The sequence below is a fragment of the Electrophorus electricus genome, chromosome 11 (genome assembly GCF_013358815.1).
Source record: "Electrophorus electricus isolate fEleEle1 chromosome 11, fEleEle1.pri, whole genome shotgun sequence".
NCBI lineage: Eukaryota > Metazoa > Chordata > Actinopteri > Gymnotiformes > Gymnotidae > Electrophorus > Electrophorus electricus.
Genome location: NC_049545.1, coordinates 14063556 through 14090596, shown reverse-complemented (window position 1 = coordinate 14090596; position 27041 = coordinate 14063556). Strand labels below are relative to the sequence as shown.

The following is a 27041-nucleotide window of genomic DNA, read 5'->3' as shown; positions in this document are numbered from 1 at the left end:
ATATTCAACACAATTTCTACATAAAATCACAGACTGATTTACGTAGGAACTCCGATTATTCACTTCTGTAGAATACACAGTTTCAATCAAACACATCGGCGAGGCTTTCTGATTTTTTGGCCAATGTGAGCTGTGCTATCTGTTCACTTTCATCAGCCATCCGGATGTCTAGAGTTTTCCACCGTCAGCCGACCAGGCAGAAGAAGGGCGGCGTGATTGGATGCTAAGCAACCCGAACATTTGGGAGAGAGCTAAGGGTTCACGTTAGTAAAGCGAGTCGCACTGACTTCACACCGTGACAGTGAAAGTGGTGCTGAGAACAGCGCCTGTCATATTGCCATGCCGTAATACAACTCAGTACAGCGCCTGCGTGAATAGGACAGGTCAGTGCAGACTGCGTTTTTGGATCTGCGTGCGTTACTTTGTGGTCGGCCATCCTGCTTAAAACTCTGTATTATGGATTAGGGAATGGGTGGCTGAGAAGCCACTGTAAATCCCTGCTGGAGTCCGCTGATCTGGGTTTAATCACAGGACAAAGATAAATTGCACTGAGAGGATAACAGACCGAATTGGGACAATGGATACGAACATGCGGAAATTCACAGTTCGAAGATGGTTTTCCGTGTACCTGCGTAAGAAGTCTCGGTCGAAAAGCTCGAGTCTATGCAAACTAGACGTGAGTGTCTTTTTTTTTTCTCTCGAAAAACCGTTATGCTTGTTTGAAGTTATGAGTTACACCAGTGCAGTACACAACTACATATTCCGCTGTTGCTACGCAAAGTTGTCGTGGATGCAGATATTTGGAGTCATTTATGTCATGGAATTTCTTGCGGGTAGTCGAGGCGAAGTGCATGAGTGAACAAACTAAAGTGGCTGTCTCCTCCACAGATATCATATGGATAAAGTATTTTACATAGACTGTATCATTATAGGCTCAGACAGAAATTGTGTGTATTTTCTGATAAACAATATCCCTTTCAGGTGTGTTAAACTTGAAACGTGAAATTATTTTGCAGAAAATCTGTTAAAATGTCGTGAAGGGCTTGTCATGCAAAAAGACTTAAACTGTATGTGTCCTGTACATATACGATATCACTGATTCATTTATCAAATATTTTATTGTGGATCTGGGTTACTGTTACCGTTACCGTTGAAAACACCCCCCAATAGCCTACCGTAAGATACAAATCACTAGTAGGCTACGGTTGTTAGAGAACCAAGGAGATTAAATACGTTTTGTCAGTAAAATGTGGCCTATTTTAAAGAATTTAACATTAGTGAACAGTAATGTACATTAACAGTGTACTCTTATTTTCGTAGTTTGTTTTCAAGCAGCTATCGACACATACGCATCCTGGTTTTGTTTGTTTGTTTGTTTGTTTTCTGCTAATTTGTCTGCTAACCAAGATAATCGACCTTGGCATGCCTACCTGTTTGAATACTTGTTAAACTGTAGTTCATCGAGAAGTGTATTAGTGTGACGTTAAGTTATGATTTTTCCAAGTATCCACTGGATGAAATTGATGACGGATTTACTAAGTTATCATTCTTTATTAATTATTCTATTATAGTGTAATGATTCATTTCATTATTGTTCTTACATGGAACCTATTAGTCATTATTTAAGTAATGGAATAAAGTAGGACTGGACAAATGATGCTGGACAAAATGAAGGAAAATATCTGCACAATTCTGAGACAATAAAATGGTCAACATATGCAGGCACTTTGAATTTAATTATGTGGATTTATTGAATTTAATTTTGCTGTCTGCCCTTTAACTTCTGTGTCATCCCTCATCTGTGTGCCTTGTTATGTAAATATACAACTAAATGAGTATGGACATAATCAGGTTAGTAACTTAGATGCTACAAAGTTGCTTTGAGAGTAGACCTTAGTGAGGGAAGAGCTGTCCAATGGAAGAAGTGGAAATGATAAATCAGGACCTGTGTACAATTCTGTAATATTATATTATGTATTCATTCATGCCTAGCTTCCTAAAATGTAATGCAGGGGTGCCCACTGTCAGGCCTGGATACCTGCCACCCTGCAGAGTTTGGTGCCAACACACCAGGCAGTAATATTCAAAATCTGCCCAAGGCCTTGATTATCTGGACAAAGCATTAAAAATAAGATATGCATTGTAATAGATTACCAGGCCCAGATCTGGGCATCTCTGGCATAAAAAGAAATGAGATTATACTTGTCAGGAGAACTTCATGATATGGTTATGGTTCTGTATACAACTGCCTGAACCTGATAAACCTGAAAACCTTGCTGTGAGGAGGTGGTGCTGTGATAATGTGTCACATATCTGTTACCAGAAGGTCATAGGTTCAATGCCCAGCATGTTTTTCATTAAAAAAAAAACAAAAAAAAACATTATTTAAAGGTCTGGAAACCAGAACCTAAATTATCTGTGTCCAGGTTCTCGACTTTGTCCTTCAAAAAGTCAAAAAGACCTTAAGCTTGCAGAAGAAAGGTAATAAGACAAATCTTGTGTTGCATTTTAGAACTTTTTGTCTCAAATGGGACAGTTCCTTAATAGCTGTTATGAGAACCGTGAAAAGCTGCTAGATGACACTGCTAAAAGTTCACCTACAGTTAAGAGCTGAACCACATCAAGCCTCTTTGCTGAAGTAAAAAAAGAACTTCCTGGAACATAACCCATTCATGAGAATTTCTGTGGGGATTAAAGTCCAGTTAAACACTCCTCCATGTGGGAGCGTTTGAGTATACTTTTTCAGTTGTGTACTGCACAAAGCCTGCAGTATATGGGCTGTTTTGGAGGAAGACACCTGCCTAGAGGCTAAAAATAATGCATCATACCTTAGAGCCAATACTGCCATTTGGCCCCTAGATAGTGGAGCCTTCAGTATACCAGGGCTCAACTGCTACTGGCACTGCGACCGCTCAGCCCCAGGAGCTGCTGTAAGCAAGCAGCAGGGCAGTGTAACAGAGCACATGTTGTACAGAGAGGCCGGGCAGTGTAACAGAGCACATGCTGTATAAAGAGGCAGGGCAGTGTAACAGAGCACACATGGCACGGCCTATGGCCAGTGCTGCTATATAATTTGTCCAGCTTGTTAAGTAAATGTAATGAACAGGTGATGCTCACTCCAGACAAACCTTTGCCCTTTTGAGGTATTAAAGGTATTTGAAACCTTTCCTAGGCAATGGCCTGCTCCTAAATCAGGATTAAAATATGGGGAATTTATATTTAGGACTCTTGAACCACTGGCAGTATATGCTGCACTGTCCAACAAAGGGTTGGGGTTTTTTGTTTTTTTTTTGGTCTCTATCAACTATAGCACAGCTAGGCACCAAGGGAATTTTGAATGCTTTGAACACAAAGGATATTTTGGGTTATTGATATTGTGACTTTAGAGGCAGTCTAGGCATGAAGCAAAATGGGATCTTTTGCATTATGATCTGTTTCCTCTTTGTGATCTAAATTGATGTTTGGTATATTGCTTTTGCTATTCTTTGCATTCGTCTGTCACTCACACACACACACGCACGCACGCACGCACACACACACACACACACACACACACACACACACACACACACACACACTATTCAAAGTGCAATATGATAGTAGTTTTAGTTTTATCAAGACTTGAATAAAAAACACAGTAGAGAAGGTATAAAGGAGCATCATGCCTTTCAATATGTTTTCATTGTTCATTACCTGTCCCACTGTCAATGGTGGTTTGTGGGTCATGCAAATTAGGTTTGAGAATCCGCTTCAGTGCTGAAGAAGCACCTTCAGTTCCAAAGCACTCCTAGTACCCATACATATCCAGAGACCTAGTATGGCACTGCCAGGTTTTGCATTGTGCAGCACACGAACAGCAGCATCCCAAAATGTATTACTTAGGCAGCATTCATTTAATGCTTCAGTCATGAGACCAGGTTTATGATCATGCACTGAACACTACGTCAAAGTAATTTTTTTCTTCTTTTTCTAAATGCATTGCAACCGGCAGTGACGCTGCCTGTGGGGTGGAACGACATGTCTGGTTCTTTTTCATGTCGCGGTCTTAAGGTGTCCATTCTCATATGGAGTGCGCAATCAAACATCCGAAGAGCTCTGTGAGGAATGTCGCACAGAGTGTGTGTAGCGCACAAAGTGAGTCACGCACTTATGCAAAAATGCGCTGCTGCCCTCTGCTCTCAAGCCATATTTGCCTGTTAAGATTAGAGGTCAGTGTATTAAATCCCGTGCATAGAAAAGAAGGGGGAAAAAAAAGATTCCATAAAGGAGCTCATTTGTTATGCTATCCCTTGCCTAAGAAGCCCCTAAGCTGATTGGTTTACTTTTGGAAAACCTTAAAGATCAATGAATGAAAACAGAAAGTGCAGTATATGTTTTCTGCTCAATTCCCCGAGCTCTCTCTGCTAGCCTCGGGTCAAGTGTTGAAACAGCTAAATGCAGCTGCTGCAATGTATTGCATCAGGTATGCCTTACAACCTACTGCAGTACAGGTTGGGGTTCTGGGCCTGCATGGTCACATGCTGGCACCAAGTGTCATGTGTGGCATGGACAATGAACAGAGTGAGTGAGCTAGTGGTCAGGGAAAGTTGCCCACTGTTCAGTACCCTGTCATGCATATCAGCTCCTCTGTAATATATAATGTATGGTATTGTATGGTAAAAGAGGGCTTTTTTTTTTTCAAGAGTATGAATTTTTTGTAGGAGATGCAAAGGAGCTACAGCGCTGTTTTATAGGGATAACTGCAAGCTCCCCCTAAGGCTTTTTCCTCACCAAAGTCACCCTCACCTTACTCATTAATGGTCTAGACCTGGATTTATGATAAGCTGCTTTGTGACAATGTCTACTGTAAAAGGCCCTCTACAAAAATACAAACAAAAAAAGCTAAAATAAATTTAACTTTGCATGTTGACAGGAATATTCTGACTGCTGAAACAGACGCAGATCCTTTTTATTTAAAATGTAACCTTTTCCAAGAAGCATCCTAACATTATGTAGTAAGTATAGATGGGTCTATGGGTATAGTGTTTTAAAGTGTGAAGAGAAGGGCCTACCATTTACATTTACATTTAAGGCATTTAGCAGACGCTTTTATCCAGAGCGACTTACAAAAGTGCTTTGTCATTTACTCATAGAATATGTACTAGAGCAATACAGTAGGTTAGAATCAAACATACCAATGAACTAGAATACTGTAGAATACAGGGATGAATGTTGATACCTAGAAGTACAAAATACATAAGGTCTATCTTAAACAAGTGCTATAAACAATAAGTGCTATACTTTCTTAAACAACATAAACAATACCCCACAACTATAAATATAAAGTATGTCTAGCAAGAAGCAGAACCCAGATGAAGTGTTTTGCATTTATATTTATGTAGAGAATATACAAAGGCAATGTTTTCTAAGAGATGAGTGCATACTTAGTCTCCGCCCATTATGATGACTTCAAACATGATTTTCCTCATTAAACATTAAAAAGGAGTGCCTATATATTGGAAGGACAAGATGAACCCAAAAAGGCCTATTATACCGTGGACTCATTCTAAACTCATTCTAAACCAATTACATCTTAGCACACAGAGGATGAGGTGGTGCTAGCATGAAACAAGAAAGAAAAAAAAAACAAAAAAACATCAATTTCCTGTTCATTGTGATCGCTCCTCCTTTTTCCCTCGGAATCTCTGGCTTTCACGTGAAACCACCCTTTGTGGTTTCAATTATTATTTGCTGTCTCTGGGGTAAGAGTGGATCATTTTCTTGTTTCCTGTTAGATATCCTGGTGGTTATAACTCTTGCCAATAATTTTTGTTAGTCTTCTAAATGTAAGAAAAACATCAGGAAGAAAAATGGACCTTTAGCAAAGGCAAAAAAGGAGGTCAAACAAAGGATATGTAGCAAGAAGGTGGCTTCACAAGGAGGAGCAACAAAAAATCTCAACATGGTCTGGCTTTATTGGTCCTCGCTACCTGTCAGTTATTTTCTGTGCACACAGTACATATAAAGGTAGGCTACTGCTAAGCATGCCCTTGGGGAAGGGGTTTTAAAGAATGATCTGGATGGAGGACATCTGATTGAAGGGAGGGGGTGGATTTCTTCAGGGGGCGAATTCACTTGTAGTAGCTTTAAAGAGCTCTTAAGTCTTTGATGGTGTGGCTATTTGGAAAAAACCTGAATCATCAGTATGGGCCATTTTAGCTGATAGCAGTATGACCTCCTACAGGGACAGTATATTCACACAGATGTCATGCTGACCTCCTGTTTCCTGGTTCGTCTTCCCTCTGGGCTTTTTATAAAAGTTTTTTTTTTTCTAAATCCAGCAGTTGAAATAGCGCATTGCCCCAATGATCTGAAACAGCTGCCAGACTGGATCATGTCATTCCTCACCCGCTGCAGGGACTGTGGGCCAAGGGGAATGAATCACCATTCACTTGTAGTTGGAGGTCTGCAAATTATTTCGTACACTGAGAGATTCAGTCAGTGGATTTTGAGACCATCATGCTATATGACATCGTCTCTACGTAATGATAATGTGATGTGCTGTGATGTGCTGTTTGCATTTGTTCTTGGTCCATAGTCTGGCTACACATCTTGTTTCCTTCAATACTTACACTGTTAGTTTCTAATGTTCGGTTATGGTTTGAGACCATTAAGAATAAATTGTAGTTATATATTATCTGTAGTAATGCAATACATCTGAAGTTTCCAGCTGGATTTCATTAACAATTAGAAAAAAACACAAAGGCCCATTTGTCCATATTATGTAATATGACCCAGACTCTTCGATGTTAGATTTCCAGGAATATGTCATACTCATATTTTAGAGATATGAATAGCTACTTACTATTGAACTGTTTCAATGCAGAAAAAAAATGGTTTAACCCATTTTAATTTTATTTTGTTTTGGACATATTAAACTGCTGTCCAGATATACATCTTTGTTGAGAAGCATTTATTTCAAAACTATGCATAACAATAAGAAGTAAAAGAACTGTGGTCTGGCAACCAAAAATCAGCATAGTTACTGAATATGCAGATCATTGGAAGAGCCTGCCCAGGAACAGAACATGGGGGAGGGGCAAAGGTGATATTTTCTTGCAGTGCATGCGTGTGTGTGGAGCAGCAACTGGCTATAGTGGATCTTACACAACTTCCATCTCACTGCTGCTTAACACTTGTTTTGTTCTGCAAGGGCTCAAGGATTCAATAAGCCACTTGGTGCAATTGTGGTTGGTGAATATGAAATATCTGGCTTTGACCTAATCTGATTATTAGGCATTGAAATGCTGCAGTTGCCTCTTAACCCATATGTCCTGAAGAGTACTGGTGAGGTTCTTGTCCTTATCTAATGTAATTATAAATAATTACAAATATATTTGTTTTTGTTTTTGAAGTGTATTGTCCTTTAAGGTGATATTTAAAAAATGAGTGATTAGGCTCTTTATATCCAGTCTCTATGTATGGAGACTAATTGGTCTCAGTATCTCAGTTTGAATATGTGATTTTGTAATGCCATTTTTGTGAAGCACCGTCCTGCAGCTGTTCAGACAAATTAGTTAGGGAAAGTCCTTGAGGATTTGTGATATCTTCTGTATTAGTATTCTCTGCCATAACAAATTGAAATGACTCGGTTAAAACTGTCGGCTATTTATTGAGAATTAACATTTGTCCATGTTTAAAATTTTGTTTGTTGTGATGTGACGAGCAGTTATATCTTCAGTCCTGCCTTAGAGGTTAGACATGTGACATGTTATGTTAACGTGACAGAAATTTCAGGAAGCCATTTGTCTGTGCGCAGATAGCCCCCACATGAGTACTCTTCAATCTCAATCTACTAATTACTTAATTTTAATAAAAATAGTTTTACTTTCCATGGTCTATATACAAAAAAAGAAAAAGAAAACCCAATTGAAGATTTGGCCTCTTCTGTCTAAGTTGTCCATTATGTTGATCAAGTAGTTCAGCACATTCATTACTTAGTTATAATGGCCCTCTTGGCATCCTGCATTGCACAAAGGCACTCTTAGCTTATTTACTTTCATGGGGCATGAGATAAGCTGGTTTAAGAGGGCTTTTAGTTGTGTCAGTCACGCATAGCCTTTGCAGTGACGTATTCAGCTTGGTGGCACGTGCCCGTAGGATGCTGGAGAAACCACTGCAGGGGCTCCTATTCTGGTGCCCCCTGCCTTTGGGAAGGGGGATAGACCCCACAGCTCACTCTGCTTTCGTTACACTGAGCCTGGGTCTTCATTAAGGTTCTGTCTGTCTCAGAGAACCACAGCCAAAGCACTTGACGTTTCAATGTCGTTCGTTGCCACCTCTTTTGGTATTGTTGCAGAGAAAGGGCGGTTGTCTTTACTGCTACAAGCTCACCTTTTCTGTGATGTACAGTACAGCCGCATGAGGGACAAAGTGAAAATACCTCATCATATTTAATATCAGATGTATTTATGGGTATTCAGTTGCTATGTACAATGGATCTGTTTACTCCAGCATCCTATTAGTCAGAATGGAAGCTGGTAAAATCAATCTCGCTCTCTCACACACACACACACACACACACACACACACGCACACACACACACACACACACACACAGGAGTTTGCAGTAGGAGTGTTTGTTTTGTCTCTGAACCATCTGTTGCTCTTGCAGGATGACAGCATTCTAAAAGAAATTGATATAAGCAACCATGTGAAAGAAGGCTTTGAGAAGGCAGACCCTTCCCAGTTCGAGCTTCTTAAAGTTCTGGGACAGGGTTCCTATGGAAAGGTGAGTTTAAAAAAAAGAAAAGAGGAAAACAAGAAAAGGCAGTAGTTGACTAAAACTATATTTGCTCTGGATTGCTAGGAACTGACAGTGCTATTAGCATTTCTGTGGAGATGGATTTCTTTTGGAAACTAATGGATTCCATGGAAAACTTATGGATTTTTTTTTTCCTGATTCACAGGTATTTTTGGTGAGAAAAACCAAAGGAACAGACACAGAGCAACTCTATGCCATGAAGGTGTTGAGAAAGGCAACTCTAAAAGGTAACACTCAGCGCAGTATTTGGAGAACTACAGCAGTAGTCCTAATGTCACATCTTGGAAACATATCTCCAGAACAGGTGTGCATGACATATGTCGGCCTTGGATGTGAAGCGCCGGGTCCGCTCTGTACAGTAACAAATCTGCACGTGGCATTTGAGCCCTGCATGTGTTAGTATATGACTCATCCCTGGGAAGATGAAGGAGCTGGCAAGCTCTCTGAGTGCTCTTTTAAAAATGATCTGAATCGTCATAAGATTAGCAGCAGAGAGCATTTGTGCTCGAATGCCTAGCCAGTCCTGCAGAGTGACCATTTTGCAGTGGTACAGCGTTCCTCAAAACTGCCTTCAATGGAATAATGAAACTGACGCGACATGGTAGCTTGTCAATCTAAAGTAAATATGGGTGTTGCAGGCTATGCACTTAAAGGGTTACTTAAAGATGCTACTTCACTTTTCAGTTGTATATTACCTTCCCACAGGTTATAAGGCACTCATTGCAGGAAGAGGTTTCTTAGTATGTGGACATTAGAAGGAATAAGTGGAAGGAGACTTCTCACCTTTTTCATTTACATGCCTAACTTTTATACTTCTAAGAAACTGTAACATTGAGCAGTAAGGAGGCGGACGCATGTGCTGAGTGGAGCGAGATTTACTAGGGGCAAACCCAAAATCAGGGTCATTAAGGCAGTCCAGGGTCACAGAACAGACACGGAGAGTACGAGGAAACATTACAAAACAAAAACACACAAAGGCTAACTAGGGAAGCAGGCTGGGAACTAAGGCTAGGAAAGACAAAGAGTACAAAGAAACAACCATCAAACATCCAAACAGTCAAACATTAATTCAAAATGAAACAAACAAACAACAGCCATGACCAAGGCACACAACAGGGTTTAAATACATGAACTCGAAACAAGGGACAGGTGTACACAATCAAACATGTGAGGACAAAACAAAACTATGGAATGGAACAAAACACAAGACAGGGAAAACACGAAACATGGAAGGGGCTGAATGTGACAGAAACCCGTGAACTCCAGTTGGAAAATGAAAAATGCTCAGTATTAAAGTACTAAATGAAGAAATTGATAACGAAATGAGAACAAAATTTTTACAAAATGCTGCCGGTTTAATCATACTCCCCTTAATGATTCACAGTTTAATCACAATAAACAAATTGTCAGTGCCCAGAGTCATGATGATTCATCATGTTTGTTTCAGAGACGATTGCACAGCCTGTCCACAGCTCACGTAACTCACTCACTTGGAGTAACCATGGTTACTTTCTGGAGTTTTTTTGACATGGGAATCACCATCCGTTGTTGGTCTTGTGCAAGTTTTTCATATACTTGCAAATCAAATTAATACAACCAGTGAAGGTGACACAGGGAGCAAAGAGCACCACATTAGCATTAGCAGTGCCTCCCTGAAGGGTAGGGTGGCCAGACGTCCAGTTTTAAACTGGACAGTCTGTTTTTCAGCACTCTGTCCTCCGTCTGGCAGAATGCTTGGACGCACACTTATTTGTCATCCTGGAGTGAACTGGTAGTTGCTTTTCATTGATCAATATTACATTATTGTATTACTGGGTCACATATACCAAAGCTAATGCCTTGTAACCCTTTGATTGAACAGATGTACTTTACCTACCAGCTAACCACAGAAATTCCTGTTAGTTAGATATGATGTGTTCAATTAAAAATAACTTCACTCAGCACATCCTTTCCTTTTGCGGTCAGAACATCCTTTCCTATTGAAGAGTAGGAAAGTATGAATTTCATGCCTTCTGTACCCTATGTCAGACTTGAATACTGAAAATAGGTCCTAGGTTTGTTGATTAATGCTATTTACATTACAGATTTTAGATCAAATTGGCCACCTTTGTTAGCTGGCTTTATTATGGTTTTAAATTTGTGTGTTTTATCCCTGTCTCCTGTATGTCCTCATTTTGGGGAGTGTGATATCTTCCATTTAGTGGTTTTAAAATTACAACCCTATTGGAAGGATCACCCAGCAATGCATCTCTTTTGATTCTACTGTTAGCAGCAGATGGTTATTCTAAATGATGTAAAATGAAGAGCTAAGAGCTAAACCTGTTATTTTTTTAGGATTTCTCTTGAACCTGCTAACATTGCTGATAGCTAAAGGGGACAGATTAACAGGGTCACAGAGTGTGAACTCTTACCAATAGGAAAGCACCGGCCAAGTTAGCTTCTTTTGTGGAAGCATTTTTAGATGTTGGAAATGCACTGTGCTTCTCATTTGTGTCTCATGTGCAGGAAGGTTTGGAGTGCACTGGGAACGAGGAATTCTTCAGCTCTATTTTAGTTTGTTTTAGCTGCAGGGTGTTCATGAAGCAGATGTAGTGCCCAGGTGGTTGAGGTTTTACCACATGAGCAGGTTGTGTTCAAGTGGAGGGTGGTCCTGAAGTTAGAAGTAGAGAATCTTCTAGAACCCCTTACTGTCTACGTTTGATTCCATGCATAACCCCTTTGCTTTCCTTTTCCCTTCCAAGTGCGGGACAGGGTGCGGTCCAAAATGGAGAGAGACATCCTCGCTGAGGTCAACCATCCTTTCATAGTCAAGCTTCACTATGGTGAGCGGGCTCCCTTCTCAAAGCATTAAAACTGCCAAATGTTATTGCACACTTGCTTTAAAAAATCACATGAAAAGCATTTACAATAAAAAACGGCTTTGTAAAGCATCCTTTTAGCCAGAACTTATAATATATGTCAGTCACGAGCTCTGGTTGGGAATACTTCATAATGTGTACCTGTATTTGTTACTGTGTAAAAGGATTGCAGTCACATGCGTCAGCCAGCACCTCTTAAGATTCCAGACAAGTGTGTGGTGAGTGAGAGGGCTGCTTTGATGTGATGCTTGTTTTGTTGTACTTCCATGCAGCTTTTCAGACAGAGGGGAAGCTCTATCTCATCCTGGACTTCCTTCGAGGAGGCGATCTCTTCACCCGTCTCTCCAAAGAGGTCAGTTCACCTTGAGGGGAAGGTATCATGGATGACTTGCATTTGTGAGTCTCACACTGGCACGCTCATGGAGGCATTTGAATTGGAAAAAATATATATGTGCCCATATGTCTGATTTCAAATGTGGTTAAGATGCATGTACTTCAACACTCACCAGTTGCATATTTGGTACTTATGATAAGAGGCACATTTTTTAAAGTGTACAATAACAGGCACAGTTTGTCAGTCATCCACTTCACTGACCACAGGACCACTGTTGATTAGATATTTTTGAATGGTAGGCCATTCTCAGTGCAGCTTTAATACTGACATGGAAGGGGCAGGTTGTGGGTGTTGAGCTGGCACAAGTTTATCATGCACAGCAGTGTTGCTTGGGTTTCTACATGTCAGTTTCAGTGCTAGGATGACACTGGTGCTACACAAAAAATTAACCTGCCATAGTGGTCCCATGGTCAGAAACTGACCAGTGAAAGAGATCAGAGGATGGATAACACTAATTGTGCATGTCAACTGATGAACTATAGACTGTAATTGTATAGTGCATCCTACATGTTTGAGATGAAGTGGTGTTCCTAAAGCTTGTTCAGTATGTATGTTCATTTATTTCCATTCATTATATAAGGTGTCCCTAAGTTTGCTTTCAAGTGTACTTGTGCAAAGTGGTTTGATATGTGTCAGCTCATTTAACAGAGGATATGACTTCCTGGTGCAATAACATCATTCTAACTTGGTACGGAGATGGTTTTCTAATGAAGATTTATACTGGGAATGTTGAGTAATTAAAGGCATGTCTGCCAGCTGTTCCCTGAAGACGTGACCCACCGTGGTGTAATTATTACTACAAGTGCTTCACGATAATTCTCCCTAATGGACTGGTTGATTCTCTTGATTGCATCACTTATCTCTCCTATCTGCTGGATTCGATTAAAAAAAACACTGTTCTCACAGTTTTGCCCCCTCTTGGTAAAACTCAGAAGAGAGATGGAATCACAGCTGATTTCTGATCTCAAGTCTACGATTGTTGCTGAAGAGAATATGCCCTTGCAAAGCCGACACCCTGCATATTATGGTGGGTGAAGTGTCTTCAAACGGCAGTTACAGGTATTGCTGCTACAAAATACAAGTCTCTATCGTGTCCTGTTTCTAGAATACTAAGCTGTTTTACACTGAATACTTTCTTTGGTGTTACCTTGACAGTTGGCATACATGGGGGACTCTGAAACAGATAGTTCTGTGTGTTGAGTATTTTGCTCATGGCAGCTTTGGTTTGCGATGGAGGTCTTCGTGCATTCTAGCTGCTGTTGCACACCTCTTTCCTTTTAATCAAATCACCTGCATTTACTGAATTATACAAGAAAGTAGTCCAAATAAGCCTTAGGCTTCGTCAGAGGTGTCACTCAGATTGTACAGTTGTTGGGTTTTTTTTGTGCCAGTGCTCACCTGAGACCATGAAGCGATATTGTTCAAATGCTAACTTAATGATTTCAGTGTACAATTAGTATAGATGATGTACACAATCTGAGATGGCCAAGAATAACTTGTTTCCTTGGTGATGTGAAATGAGCTGTTGCAAACCTATATTACATTTATATTACATTTAACCTATATTACATTTAGGGGCTTTCAGATATGATGGAGATCACTACTCTTTGACCATGTGGCCAGCTTCATATGCAACCTTGCCATCTTTTCTCTTTTGTTCACACAGAGGCATGTAAACGTGTATATTGAGACAGAAGATAGAGTGAATGAAATTAATTTCCTGATTAGTTGGCAGTCAGGAGTATGGCCTCATTGTACCCCTCTGCAGGACAGGGCCATCACATGAATAATTCCTCCATCCACCTTCGTTGTAGAGCATTGTTAAAAACTGCAAGTTTCCTTTTAATAACTCTAGCTTGAGTTTACTGTTAATTTTGTGCTATCGTTACATGTGCTACATAGATCTTGTTTAGACAGAATTCCTTGGGAAACCTCCCACTCAGTTTGCACAGCATGCTATTTTACAAGTGGACTTTTTCAGCACCACTGCTGTAAACAACACCCCACCCCCATTCCCCCGTGGCCCCAGACCTTTAGCAAGTAGAGCTTTTCTCTAGACAGTGATTAATGGGAGCCATTGGCCATACTTGTTCCCCCAACTAAACTGCCCACTCTAGCTACCAGTCTCGACTTCATCATCGCCAGCATCTCTCTCCATCGGTCTGACTGAACAACCTCTTCAGTGATGAATTACCCTTTTGGCTACATCATAAATTCAGCTCTTAAAAGAAAAAGAAAAAAAGCTCTGTATTCGGACAATAAAATGATGTACAACCTGGAGACAGACAGGCATTAATGACCTCTGCTGTCTTCAAACTTGTATGCATGCAGAAGAGAGCACCTGGAGAGCGGCTTTGTACTCAAGGCAGGTAGGGCCATGGGCTCCTTGGTTTAAGATGCAACATACTGCATGGCGGATCCACTACTGACAGGCCACTGCTCCTGAGTAAATAAGAATTAACATCACCATACAGCCTGAATACAGCGGCCCTATGTTAGCATCGCATCCAGTTCGGTCCCTTTTCGAAGTGACAGTCAGATGATGTCACCACGCTCGCTGTGGCTCGATGGATGTTCAGTTGCACTCCTCTGTGCAGAGGGCCTCAGGGAGGGAGACGTGAATTAATGACTGCCAGTGCTGGGAACAGTCATCTGCCAACAACAGCTGCCACGTTCCTGCCCGGAACTTGTTAGAATCTGTGCGAGCCAATTTTCTCTTCTCAGTATGCCACTGTCTGTCCCCTGATGTGCCCTGTTCAGAAGTTAAATAAACCTTCCAGCGGTTAAAATTACCTGTGTAGCAAGCTGAGAGTAGTCTTCCTGAAAAAGGGTTCCCCACTTCTTATCTACAAGATAAATCAATTACTGTGTGAAATATAACCAGCACTGTGGCTGGCACAGTATTTATAGTGAGACTGTTCTTTGGGTGGTTAGTAATCCCTTTCTCTTAATTCTGTATCAAACCTGTTTCCTATTAAAAGAGAGTTTTGGATGTTTTTCATGACTGTTTTTTCATCTGCTGCTCTTGTCTGTGTATGTGGCAGGTCATGTTCACTGAGGAGGATGTGAAGTTCTACCTGGCTGAGCTGGCTTTAGCTCTGGACCACCTTCACAGCCTGGGTATCATCTACCGAGACCTCAAGCCAGAAAAGTGAGTGAGCCCAAGGCATATGGTGTACTGTTAACATCTACTCTGCATGCTCTTCAACAAGGTCAGGGGCTGAACCTTCTCTTGGCCATTTCACGGTGTCCTATTGATCAATGTGTTGCCCTATCGATCGCCCCAGGCAGGGTCTGATTTGATATGCAGTTCAGAAGGTCTTAACCCCTGGCGCTTCAAGGCACAGTGCGACAAACTGCAGATTAGAAGCATGCAGGCAGAAACCCCAGCATAATTCCAATTATAGCCCAGCAGTTCGGCTAAGGTGAGAACACCCTCCTGTGGGTGTGACTTTGAAAGGCAAAAAATAAAACCAATTCATGTGTTCTGGTGTGATTAACATCAGCTGTGTTTGGCTGGATTTAGAAGTGCTGGAAAGGCTTTTTCCTCCCACAGATGGCTGAAACCTGCACTTTGTTCTTTGTCCTGGTCTGGGTAATCCTCAAACATGGTCTCTCTTTCAGCTGATCCATGCAGTTCACCTAAACATTAGGTGTATATTAAGTTTACATGTATTCTGACTTGGTGAGAGAGAGCAAAATAGAAGGAGGATCAATGAGAGATAACAAATTGGTGCTTGCTGAATGTGTAACCGAAGGCAGCTCCAGCCCTGTTTTCCGTTCTCATTTTCCCTGAAAGGGGCTGCAGAGCTGCACATTGAACACACTAGTCTTGTACCTATGACAAATGATTAATGGCATGTAACTAAAGGTAACGTGTAGGAAATTGCATTGCTTCAGTCATAGACAAGTCAAACGTCTTAAATCCTGTCATCCCCTACATACAACTGCACATGCACACAAGAGCCCCAGGCAGGGAACAGCAATCAGGAGAAGGAATTGTTGGTGAACACCACATAAAATGTTTTCAAGCTAATTAGGTTTAGTTTGTGGCATTTATTAGCCATGTTAGCATCTGTAATTTAACTACATTTTTAAAGCATTAAGAAAAAACATACTTAGAAGTGTTCTGTGTGTCACAGCATTCTTCTTGATGAGGAAGGTCATATAAAGATCACTGGTAAGGAAATTTCTCATCTTTCTTTGCTACGAATTGGTGTGGAGGGACTCAACAAAGGGCTATGCAATGCTAACACCTTCTTTTTCTCACTTTCCTTTTCAGATTTTGGCCTGAGTAAAGAGGCGATAGATCATGACAAGCGAGCATACTCATTCTGTGGGACCATCGAGTATATGGCCCCTGAGGTGGTAAATAGGAGAGGGCACACACAAAGTGCTGACTGGTGGTCCTTCGGAGTATTGATGGTAAGTGTGTGTGAGACCTTATGGAACAGCACTATGTCTACTTTCTAGAGAAGGTTTAGGCCATTTCCCCAGTGAACCCAATTAGACCTACAAATGGTATCAGTTTGGTGAACTCTCTGAGCCTGCCAGTCTACTCCAAAAAACCATAAAAACATCTTCCTGTACAATGGCATTCCCCACGTGATATTTTATGACAATTAAAGATTAGAACTGTTAAATTATTCCAATAACTTCAAATAAATTTGCTCTCCCTGCTGTATTAAAATTAGAGTCCAATGCTGAGGTTTCACCTGCAAGCACATAGCAACCTAAAACACTGTTACTCTTTAATCACACTGAATGGCTGCCGCATCAGCACATTCAGTCAAGTTTCAACTCAGCATTTTTATTTTTGACCGAGATTTTTTGCAGCTCTGGAACCCCCTACCTAAAAATAAGGTGAAAACAATAGTTTTTGTGCTTAGCCTGGCTCATATTGATTCTGCTGGAGTGAAGACGTGCCCTTTGAGAATTCTCATTCCCCTGAGCTGAAACATGACTCAGTGGAGTTGTTGCACCTAATGACATTTAATGCAGTCACTACTCAGCTGAGCCAAAACAGATAGGAATAACAGCTTTCACATCCAATGACAGCGGCTTTTGAAAGCGCTGAAAGGATTATGTTTCAGAGAATCGAGACATCAAGATGACTGCTTTAACTGCAGGCAAACAACAGCTCCTGTTTTTAGTGCATCCAAAAATGAATGAAGCATGCACTGAAATGTGCACTAAATGCACATTTATTAGATTACATACTATATGTTTTTTCCCACAAATTGTGTGGGTCACCATCAGTAAGGCTGATGTCTTTTCCTGGCCTTGCATTTGAAGATGGCCTTGAATGTACAAATTTAGCCATAGCACTTCCCAAGACCTGGCCCACCTCCGAGGTTCTACAGTATGGCGCTGCCTGAAAATATACTCACGCCCTCATAGTTAAGAGTGGGTTGCATAACTCCGAGCACAGAGAGAACATGCCAGCTTTGGCCGTCATAGAAGCTCCTGAGCTAAAATGATGCTGAATGTGTCTTCTTATTGTAATGTTGGGCGGCAGGGGGTGGGGGTAAGGATCTCTAGCACCAAAGCCTGATGTAGCCATTGTTGTCCCTAGTTTGAAATGCTGACTGGATCACTGCCATTTCAAGGCAAAGACCGCAAGGAGACCATGGCACTTATTCTGAAGTAAGACTAGACTTTTTCATCTGTAGTTTGTTTGTGGTGTTTTGGTTTTGAACAGGGTCTGCTTCTTTTTGTGTGAATGAAGTGTGGTGTGGCTTCAGTTTTCTTTCACATTTGAGTTACAAATAAAATGAAACCTGAGGAAACGTGGAGTTAATGTTTGTCTTTTTCAGGGCAAAGCTCGGCATGCCACAGTTCCTAAGCTCGGAGGTACAAAGCTTACTGAGAGCCCTCTTTAAAAGGAACCCTGCCAACAGATTAGGTAACATTATGCTATCAGAGGTCTACAGCACTCTTTTATTCAGGCAGGAATACAGCACACTAGCATTCACAATTACAGCTACAAAAAGCATTCATCCAAATCGTTTCAAGACAACTGAATAATGTCCCTTTTAGCTGAATATTTGATAAGAAGATTTCACCACTCCCTTGTGTCAAGGCATCTTCCTCCAACAGGAATAAATCTTATGTAAACCTACGTAAGTGAATCTTCATGTAAATAACTGTAGGTGGTCACGTCAGGCTCGCTATGCTACTTTTGTCTGAGCTGCAAATCACACTCTGCATTATTCATGAAACACAGTGGCAGCGCAGTGGACGTGTCTTTCCGAGCGCAGCTAAGCGTGTCGCAACTGTGCATTGCAAAGAGTCTGCTTCCCTCTCTCATGCTAGCAGGCTACCTCACCCGGAAGGGCACAGTGCTTTGAAACATGTCAGTCAAAGCACGCCACACTACCCAGGGATCTGTTAGCAAAGCTCTTGAAGAAGGGAAAACCTGAAGAGTCACATGTGACTAATGAGGTTAATGGTGAATGAATGTTAATGTTGCCAGTTAGAATGGGTTCTTAAAGCTCTGGCAAAAGGTATGGCCAAGGAGAGGAATTCACAACACAAATTGTTGCTTTGTGCAAGCCAGTGTAGCTAGCTATGATTTGAGGAGAAACTCTTAACTCTTGAGCTCTTGAGGCATTTTGCGTGACAGAAAGGAATATTTTGTTCTAGGCACTGTAGACTGATCTTTCCTCCTGTCATTACCATAGGAGCCGGACCCGAAGGGGTGGAGGAAATCAAAAGTCATCCTTTCTTCACAACCATCGACTGGAAAGTGAGTGTGCTCTTTTCACAACTGGTACCTTCTTGTGAGATAGATTCAGCTGGTTGTAATTTAACAGGAAGGGACAGACTCCTGCGGGATCTTCACCAACACACACACACACATACACACAAACACACACACACACACACACACACACACACACACACACACACACACACACACACACACAGGTCTTGCATAAACCTCTTCTAAAGACTGCCCACTCCAAAGAGGTCAAGGAAGAAGTGAATCTCTGAATCTTCAGTTCGGAATAGTGCTTTTTCCACGCAATCGCGAGGAAGGCCATTTCGTCTGTTCCTCCTCTGCTCTCAGGTTGCCATATCAACCATTAATAATACAGTGATTTAGTCATAACATTGCTTTTTTAAAAACAGAAATAGGGCTGAAACTTTAAACAAGGGGAAATAAGTGTGTGAGTGAAGCAGAGTTTTTAGATTATGGACTGTGACAGAAGTGTAAATGGTGTTATCTATAGATGTACAATCCAACAAAAATCTCATGAGAATGGCTCCTTATTTGCAGGTGCTTTTTTTTCTTTCCAAGCAAAATAATAAAAAGCAAACAAATGAAGCTTCTTCCTACAATTTTGCAAATATATGTGCAGAAAAGAGATGTATGGAAATGCACAACCAATCCACGGTTTGGATAGAGTTCTTGTGTGTTAAAGCAAACCAGTGATAATGAGCCCCTCCCTCAAGCAAGCCCAGAATCGGTTCTGGATGAGGTCTCAAGTTTTCAGGACAAGTGTGAAAACATTTTCAAAACATTAAAGTGATATGGATGAGAATTCTAGGTGTGTGAAATCAGGGTACATAGGGAAAGGGACTTTTATTGTTGATAAATCCACCTATACATAGCCCAACTGGGAGCAAGGATTGACTAGCAATATCAGGACTGAAGGTTTTTTAAAAATGGGGAAAATGGGTATATTTATAAAAGTATATTTATATATTTTTTGCCTTGTTGACCAACAGAAATTGTATAGAAAAGAGATCAAACCTCCATTCAAGCCAGCAGTGGGCAGACCTGAGGACACCTTCCATTTTGACCCTGAATTCACCTGCCGCACTCCAACAGGTGGCTGTTTGCTAGTGTATAGCTACTCACAACTTGTTATCCAGGTGTAGAATGTAAAGAAGTGAATAGATTATATATCACTGATATCATTGACTGTCACATTGTATCCCTGTCAATATTTATTTCACAACATTATTTACCTTGAAGTGATAGACCATTTTGGTCGATCGTGCTTGAAAGTAGTAAATAATGCATCATTATAGTATTGAAGGTGGGTACAGCATGTGGGATCAGTAACGTTTCAGCACAGCTTTCAAAAAAATAGAAAAAAAAAAGTTGTTTTTTTTCGGAGCCAGCCTGTTTCCTTGAGTTTTTTTTAGAATTCTATCTGACTTAATTTGCTAGAATTTTTCTATGCCATCAAATATGAATAACGTGAGCGCAATTGTGTGCTTTTAACCATAGCGGAGTCTGTGTCCTAGTTGCCATTCTAAGGGAGTGTGTGTCTGTATATATGTATGTTTGTCTCTGTGTATGCGTGTGAGTGTGTGTGTGCGTGCGCATGTGCATGTGTCTGCCCTCAGATTCACCTGGTGTTCCTCCCAGTGCTAATGCCCATCAGCTTTTTAGAGGCTTCAGTTTTGTGGCCAGTAACCTGGGGCAGGAGCAATCTATAACAGAGACCAGGCAGAATGCCATCAAACCTATAGTACAGGTGAGAAGAGCTGCATTGGTTAGAGGAGAAAACTACTCCCAGAATGCAATGCTAAAACAGACAGAACATCATCAATCCTATAGTACAGGTGAGAAGAGTTGCATTGGTGTAGCGAGAAAGCTACCACTCCCAGAGTGCAATGCTAACATCCAATTCAGGTTAATTTCTTAACTGGAAAAAGAAAACCATTATGTGGTTGATTGTGAATATGAATATGGTTGATAAGGTTGATAGAATATGGTTTTATAAAAATTAATTAAAGAAGCGCTTGTGTAATATGCTATAATGCTACAAAATAGAACAGCTGCTTTGTCATTGCATAGCTATTCAGAGGTGTTGCAAAGCATGTAAGGAGTTTGGCCTTCACTGTGGCCTTCAGTGACCTTTGACACATTCATATTTTGGAAATTAAAAGAACTTGCAAGCTGCAAATATTAAGATCAATGGTGTATTTTTATTGTAATATACGCAAATAATTTTTATCTGAGATTATCTGATCAGACACTGATTTGATCAGTCTCACTGCAGTCAACACCTTTGCAGTGTATTCTTAAATTGGCTGTGGCTATCTTTCCAGACCTGTTGCTACAGAAAAAAAAAAAAGAAATAAAGAAAAAGAATCAGCAAAAGCTGATCTGATTATGGCAGAAGGATCTTCTTAGTGATTTGGTCCAATGATGTGGGTGGAGATCTTAAACCCTTAAGACCATTGTGTTGGGAAGAAAACCCTTGATGAGGTGCTGAAGGACCATTTGTTCAGAAACTGTCACAAGCCTGCCATGAAACAGCACAGATTTTCCGCTCACCACTGCGTTTGTCTACAGAGGCAGCTATGGTCTGCATAGTTATTTGTTTTCAGGCATTTTTAAATTTTTTCTTCAAAAAAACATTTTTTTGGTTTATGCTGAGGTTTCTCGTTACTTGTCGCATGCAGTGGAAAGAAGGGCATGTTTGAATGTTTCTGCAAAATGGAATGCCATTTTTAATTTGTTCCAAAGACATTAAAAGTTGTCTGCAAAAATCAGTGTCATGAAATCCTTATGATTACAGCATTTTCTGGTATACCTCAACATACACTATGTACCTGAAACGTGATCCGCACTCCTCAAAAGGAGTTCCTGCAGATTTTCTTTCATCTAGGACTCAAGCAGGATGACACAGTGGCAAATCAGTTGAGCTGACTGGTCAGTGATTACAGAAACCTGAGACTGCTTTGGATTCAAGGGTCAGTGAGCGTGGCCACAATTGAGTAACCGGCGTTATATCATAAGTAGATTATGACATTAGCTCATATTAAAAAAAAGCCACACCTCAGGTGTAATGTAAAGATGTCAACCCTAAGGTATGCCTCTTGTCTCACTGTTTCTGTCTTTGTATTTTATTTCAGCAACTCCACAGCAGCAGCATCAATTTCACCGATGGCTATGAGCTGAAGGAGGACATTGGCATTGGCTCATACTCGGTGTGCAAGCGATGCATCCACAGGATCACCAGCGTGGAATATGCCATGAAAGTGAGGCAATTGCTTTCTTCCATTGGTCTGGTCACATTTTTATAAAGTCCCAACCACAGCGATGAAGAACTCCAGTAGCATTTTTTTGTGCATTTGGCTCAAATTGCTGTACGGTCATAGCTGCACAGAACAGCAAAAGTACAAATTTAGTAAGTAAAATGGATAACCTGATCTAGATAACTTGATTTAGCACCTATTGAGTCCTTGTCCCCATTTCCTGACATATTGCTTGTTGCTGTAAACTGCAGTGTCAATTGGTGCCACTTTGAAAGTTTTTGTTTAGTACTTTCTGAACGCTCGTCCTCATTTCCTGGGGAATTGTTCGTTGCTATGGAGAGCAGTGTAATTCAATGTCAGCTTGAACCAGCTGCCATTGCACTCACTTTTTTTGGCAGCAGTGTGACAGGGTAACTTCATTTCAGATCATTGACAGAGCTAAAAAAGACCCATCAGAGGAGATCGAGATTCTGCTGCGGTATGGACAGCACCCGAACATCATTACCCTGAAAGACGTGAGTCAAAATTTTATTCACACGCAAGCTTTCAAACATAGATACTTGTCAGACTGTCTGCTTGGGGCATATCAGCATGACAGAAAAAACCAAGACCAAACCAAACTAAAGACTTTATTGATAAAGGGATTCCCAGTCTAACACAGTCATTCACCTCAGGCATCTCTCCTTACCAGTCTTATCTAAACATTGGTGTCACTGACTCCTTTTCCCCCCTTTTTTCAACAACACTGCTGGGCTTAGGTCTACGATGATGGGAAGTGTGTGTACCTGGTCATGGAGCTGATGCGTGGAGGGGAGTTATTGGACCGAATCCTTCACCACAAGGGCTTCTCGGAGTGCGAGGCCTCTGCCGTGATGTGCACCATCACCAAGACCGTGGAGTACCTCCACTCACAGGGGGTCTGTTCCCCGCTATCGCTCTCCCTCTCCGTCTCCCTTCCTCCCTTTAGGAGCACTTTGCTACAGTGTCTCATTTTATTGCCGTCTGACTCATCATCTTCATACCCCTGCAAAGGTCGTACACCGAGACCTGAAGCCAAGCAATATCCTGTATGCGGATGAGAACGGGGACCCTGAGTCGATCCGGATCTGTGACTTTGGCTTTGCCAAGCAGCTCCGAGCTGAAAATGGCCTCCTCATGACCCCTTGCTACACTGCTAACTTTGTGGCTCCTGAGGTATTGAAGCATCCTCTTTCTATCACTACGGTTGTAAGTGTATGTTTGAAGGAGTTCTTATAATAATATAAGTAAGTAATTATAATAATATTTATTATAATATTTGCATGAAATTAATTTTGTACATTACTTCTGTACCACATATTTCTTAAATGATATGTGATGAGTGTAGAGGATGCCTGCCACCGCACAGTCACGTGGTGATGTGACCTGCTTTGTGTGTGTGTGTGTGTGTGTGTGAACTGCAGGTTCTTAAGAAACAGGGTTATGATGCAGCGTGCGATATCTGGAGTCTGGGGATCTTGCTCTACACCATGCTCGCTGGGTAAGTTGTAGCTCTCTCTGTCTCCAATTTTTCATGTTTCAAAAATGTCATTCTACATGATACATAAGTAAAGTAAACAATATGGGATTATATTGGATTTCGGAAACACCGAAGATACACTATGCAATATGTGTCCTGTGGAGCTTCTGCAGTATTATTTCTACTTGAACGCACCTGACCTGACTCCCACGATCCTGCTCTTCCTGAACTCAACCAGATGTGTTCAAGTGGGGAAACCATTACACCCTACAGTGCCATGCTCCCCCAGCAATGCAGGTGTACTCCAGTCTAGCACAGCATTAGAGCTGTGTACAAAGTTATGAATTACCATAACTTTATCTGGATAAGTGTATGTAAAACTTTGTCCAGTATGCAACTGAATCTGGGGTAAGCAGTTAGGTGGTTATATTGAAGGTCCTAACCCCAGCATTTATGTGAGCTCACCCTTACAGCAGTGTATAAGTCATAGTGAAATGGAACATGAACGTCCATTACTCCTGTTCCATTATTATAAAAAGAACAGAAAGCTTCTCAGGTTTTGTTAATGTCTCCACATTTGAGATGGTGCGAATAGATGCTCCACCTCTAAATTTGGCAGTGATAATGACTAGATAAAACATGATCTACTACGTATGTGTTTGCATCGGTGCAGGATTTTTTAAATTTAAATTTTTTTTTTGCATGCCAAATATTGCTTCAGAAGCAATCAGGCATTTCTTGCAAAGTCCTTAACTTTCCAGCAGCTAAACCAAGAAACTTTGCTGTCAATTACAGTTGCAGAGTTAGCTGATGTATTAACTGTCAACCAATTTACACTTTAATATAACTTATTTCAAACCTGTGAGTTCTACCTATGAACTTTTCCACATAGATTGTCAGATCTTGCACAGAGTTCAATCTGTGAAAGGCTTGTCACTGGAGTTTAAACAGTTAGTAACATCTTTAGTAGATACAAAATTTCCACTCTGTGCTCCTACCATCAAAATAGCATAGATAATTTGCAATATGTTCTCTCACACTGACAGCTTGGCTGTGTGGGAGTGAATTGGCCCCAGAGCTGTGTGCCGCCTGCTCGTACTTTAAATAGAATCCCATCTGGGTCCATTTTACTAGCATGCAAACAAGTGACAAGACCACACACCTTTTAGAAGACCCCTGCTTCCCATGACCTCTAGGAAAAGGGCTAATTCCTGAAGTATGATCAGAGAGATTACACCATAAAGCAGGAGCAGGTCAACAGCAGGCACACGGAGTAACTGTGCCATCGGGCATCAACAATATAATGCACCTGTCCACTGAACTTTAAATCTCCCTGTAATCAGAATGACTGAAAAGCTACATTTCAATTCATCCAACCTGGTCACATGTGGTGATTAAAATAACATCTGGGAAATGGAAAAAAGAAGGAAATAAGTTTCTCTGATCTCTGTATCCCATACTCCCACCTATTTTTTGAACAGAAATGATTGAATACACTTTCATACTCTCAACCTTTTGTATTCTCCTTCCTACCAGATTCACACCCTTTGCCAACAGCCCAGATGACACCCCAGAGGAGATCTTGGCCCGGATTGGCAGTGGCAAATATTCTTTGACCGGGGGCAACTGGGATATCGTGTCTGATGCTGCGAAGGTTATAATGCTTCCCCATAAATGATAAAAGAACATTTAGTAACTTTTGGTGGTGCAGTTGGTCATTGCCTCACACATATTAAATAGTCTTAGCATTGGTTGGTATTATTATTGATATGATTTCAAGAAATGTCATCCAGAGTTTTGAAAACTCTGCGTTCGCAGGACATCGTAACTAAAATGCTGCACGTGGACCCTCACCAGCGGCTGACCGCCCCACTGGTCCTCCGGCACCCCTGGATTGTAAACCATGATCAGCTGTCCCAGGGTCAGCTCATTCGACAGGATGTGCAGCTGGTCAAGGTAAAACTCAGTGGAACTATTTATATCCTTTGTATTGTAATGAAGTATAGCAATGCCACCATCTTGTTCTGTGAAACACTGTAACATAAGCATTATTGTATCAACAAGCTGAAATTTTGCTCATTATTCAATAAAACCAATTTGATTTCACTGCTGCACATGGTGAGTCCTTCAGACAGTGTGTGGTTTGACTTCCTAGGGGGCAATGGCTGCTACATACTCTGCACTCAACCGAACGCCTCAGGCTCCAAAGCTCGAGCCCGTCCTCTCATCCTGCCTGGCCAAGAGAAGAGGCATGAGAAGACTGACGTCCACTTGCTTGTAGCTGGCCTCCCACCAAACAGTACCCCCTACAGGCTGTGAAGATATCTGTCCACTCACCAGTGGGAGAAGAAAGAGGCCAATCAGCAGAGGAGAGTGATCGATGTGATGGAGGAGGTGCACCAGAGGAGAATTTCTCAACTGACTTCACTCCGCAGATACACCTCAAGGATCTCAGGGCCAGATGGTTGCGAATATTAATGCTGAAGGTATTAATATTACATCCAGAGCTCCCTCTGGATTTTGCTGTGTTACCACTCTAATGCCTCTGGAAGGCATTTGGTTGGTGTGTCACAGTGAAGGGGTTTAGATTATGACACTGGCCAAGAGTACAGATATAACGTGCTTATAAGGTTGGCTGAAATCCTTGGCTGGAAAGGTTGACACTTCGTGTGAACCCACACCAATTGAACCATTTTGAGCTTACTGGGCTGGCAATTTAGGGTACAACCACACACATACATAGTCTGACCAGCAAAAGAGATTTCAGAATATGAATAGAAAATATTTGAATAAATTTGTTCATAAAACTACCTGGATAGAAGCTCACTATCCAAGCAAATGGAATTTATTGGGCCAAAATAGTTTATCTGTCAGATTTAATCTACCAGTAGTAGACACAACAACCTCAATGCTAAAATGTGCTATCACTGAAAGTGTTATGCAGATATGCCAGCATTTTTTACCTTTTTTCTTTTTTATTATTTTTGTCTAATCAATAAAATGCATGCAGTGTAAGTGGTTTTATAAACAAAAAAGAATATGGTTGAAAGTGTACATGCATCTGACTTGCTGCAATAAGCACAATGAACATTTTAAATTGAAAAAAATTTGAATACTTTATATTTACCATGTAATTTTCATTTCATCTGTTTATCCTCACTGCGTCTAAACCCTACACCATGAAACACCATGAAGAACTTGCTAATTAACTAACTCATATATATATATATATATATATATATATATATATATATATATATATATATATATATATATATATATATATATATATAATGGGAAAAAGCTTTATTTCAAGATATTATGTCATTTATTTATATTATTTTCGTTCATTGCATAAGTATTTAAATGAGTCAGAGATTTTAAATTGTATTTATGTATGTATTTGTTCTTATTTATTGGAAAACAAGGTCAATATGTTTTGCACTAACCTTTGCTAACCATTTACAATGAGAAGAATGTGCAGAT

At 40.8% G+C, this 27041-nt stretch overlaps 1 protein-coding gene across 2 annotated transcripts; it reads left to right on the top strand.

The window, feature by feature from the left end:
- The first annotated feature begins 257 nt into the window (after window positions 1-257).
- Window positions 258-26782, top strand: rps6ka2 (ribosomal protein S6 kinase, polypeptide 2). 2 transcript variants are annotated; one of them, XM_027022994.2, is made up of 21 exons: window positions 258-676; window positions 8654-8770; window positions 8949-9030; window positions 11545-11625; window positions 11934-12013; window positions 15100-15206; window positions 16198-16235; window positions 16338-16480; window positions 17631-17701; window positions 17872-17960; window positions 18739-18803; window positions 19790-19892; window positions 20417-20547; window positions 21935-22060; window positions 22483-22572; window positions 22816-22974; window positions 23090-23251; window positions 23500-23576; window positions 25092-25209; window positions 25374-25511; window positions 25711-26782. In XM_027022994.2, the coding sequence occupies exons 1-21, from the start codon at window positions 578-580 to the stop codon at window positions 25834-25836; spliced, it is 2202 nt and encodes a 733-aa protein (XP_026878795.2). In that variant the 5' UTR covers window positions 258-577; the 3' UTR covers window positions 25837-26782. The 2 variants fall into 2 exon arrangements, with proteins under 2 accessions (XP_026878795.2, XP_026878787.2); XM_027022986.2 differs by having other exon boundaries at window positions 20378-20547.
- Window positions 26783-27041: the final 259 nt, after the last annotated feature.

Coding starts and splice junctions, on each gene's coding strand:
- rps6ka2 (XM_027022986.2), top strand. CDS start 578: ATGGATACGAACATGCGGAAATTCACAGTTCGAAGATGGTTTTCCGTG. Junction 11,626..11,933: donor CATAGTCAAGCTTCACTATG/GTGAGCGGGCTC, acceptor ACTTCCATGCAG/CTTTTCAGACAGAGGGGAAG. Junction 22,061..22,482: donor GCGTGGAATATGCCATGAAA/GTGAGGCAATTG, acceptor ACTTCATTTCAG/ATCATTGACAGAGCTAAAAA.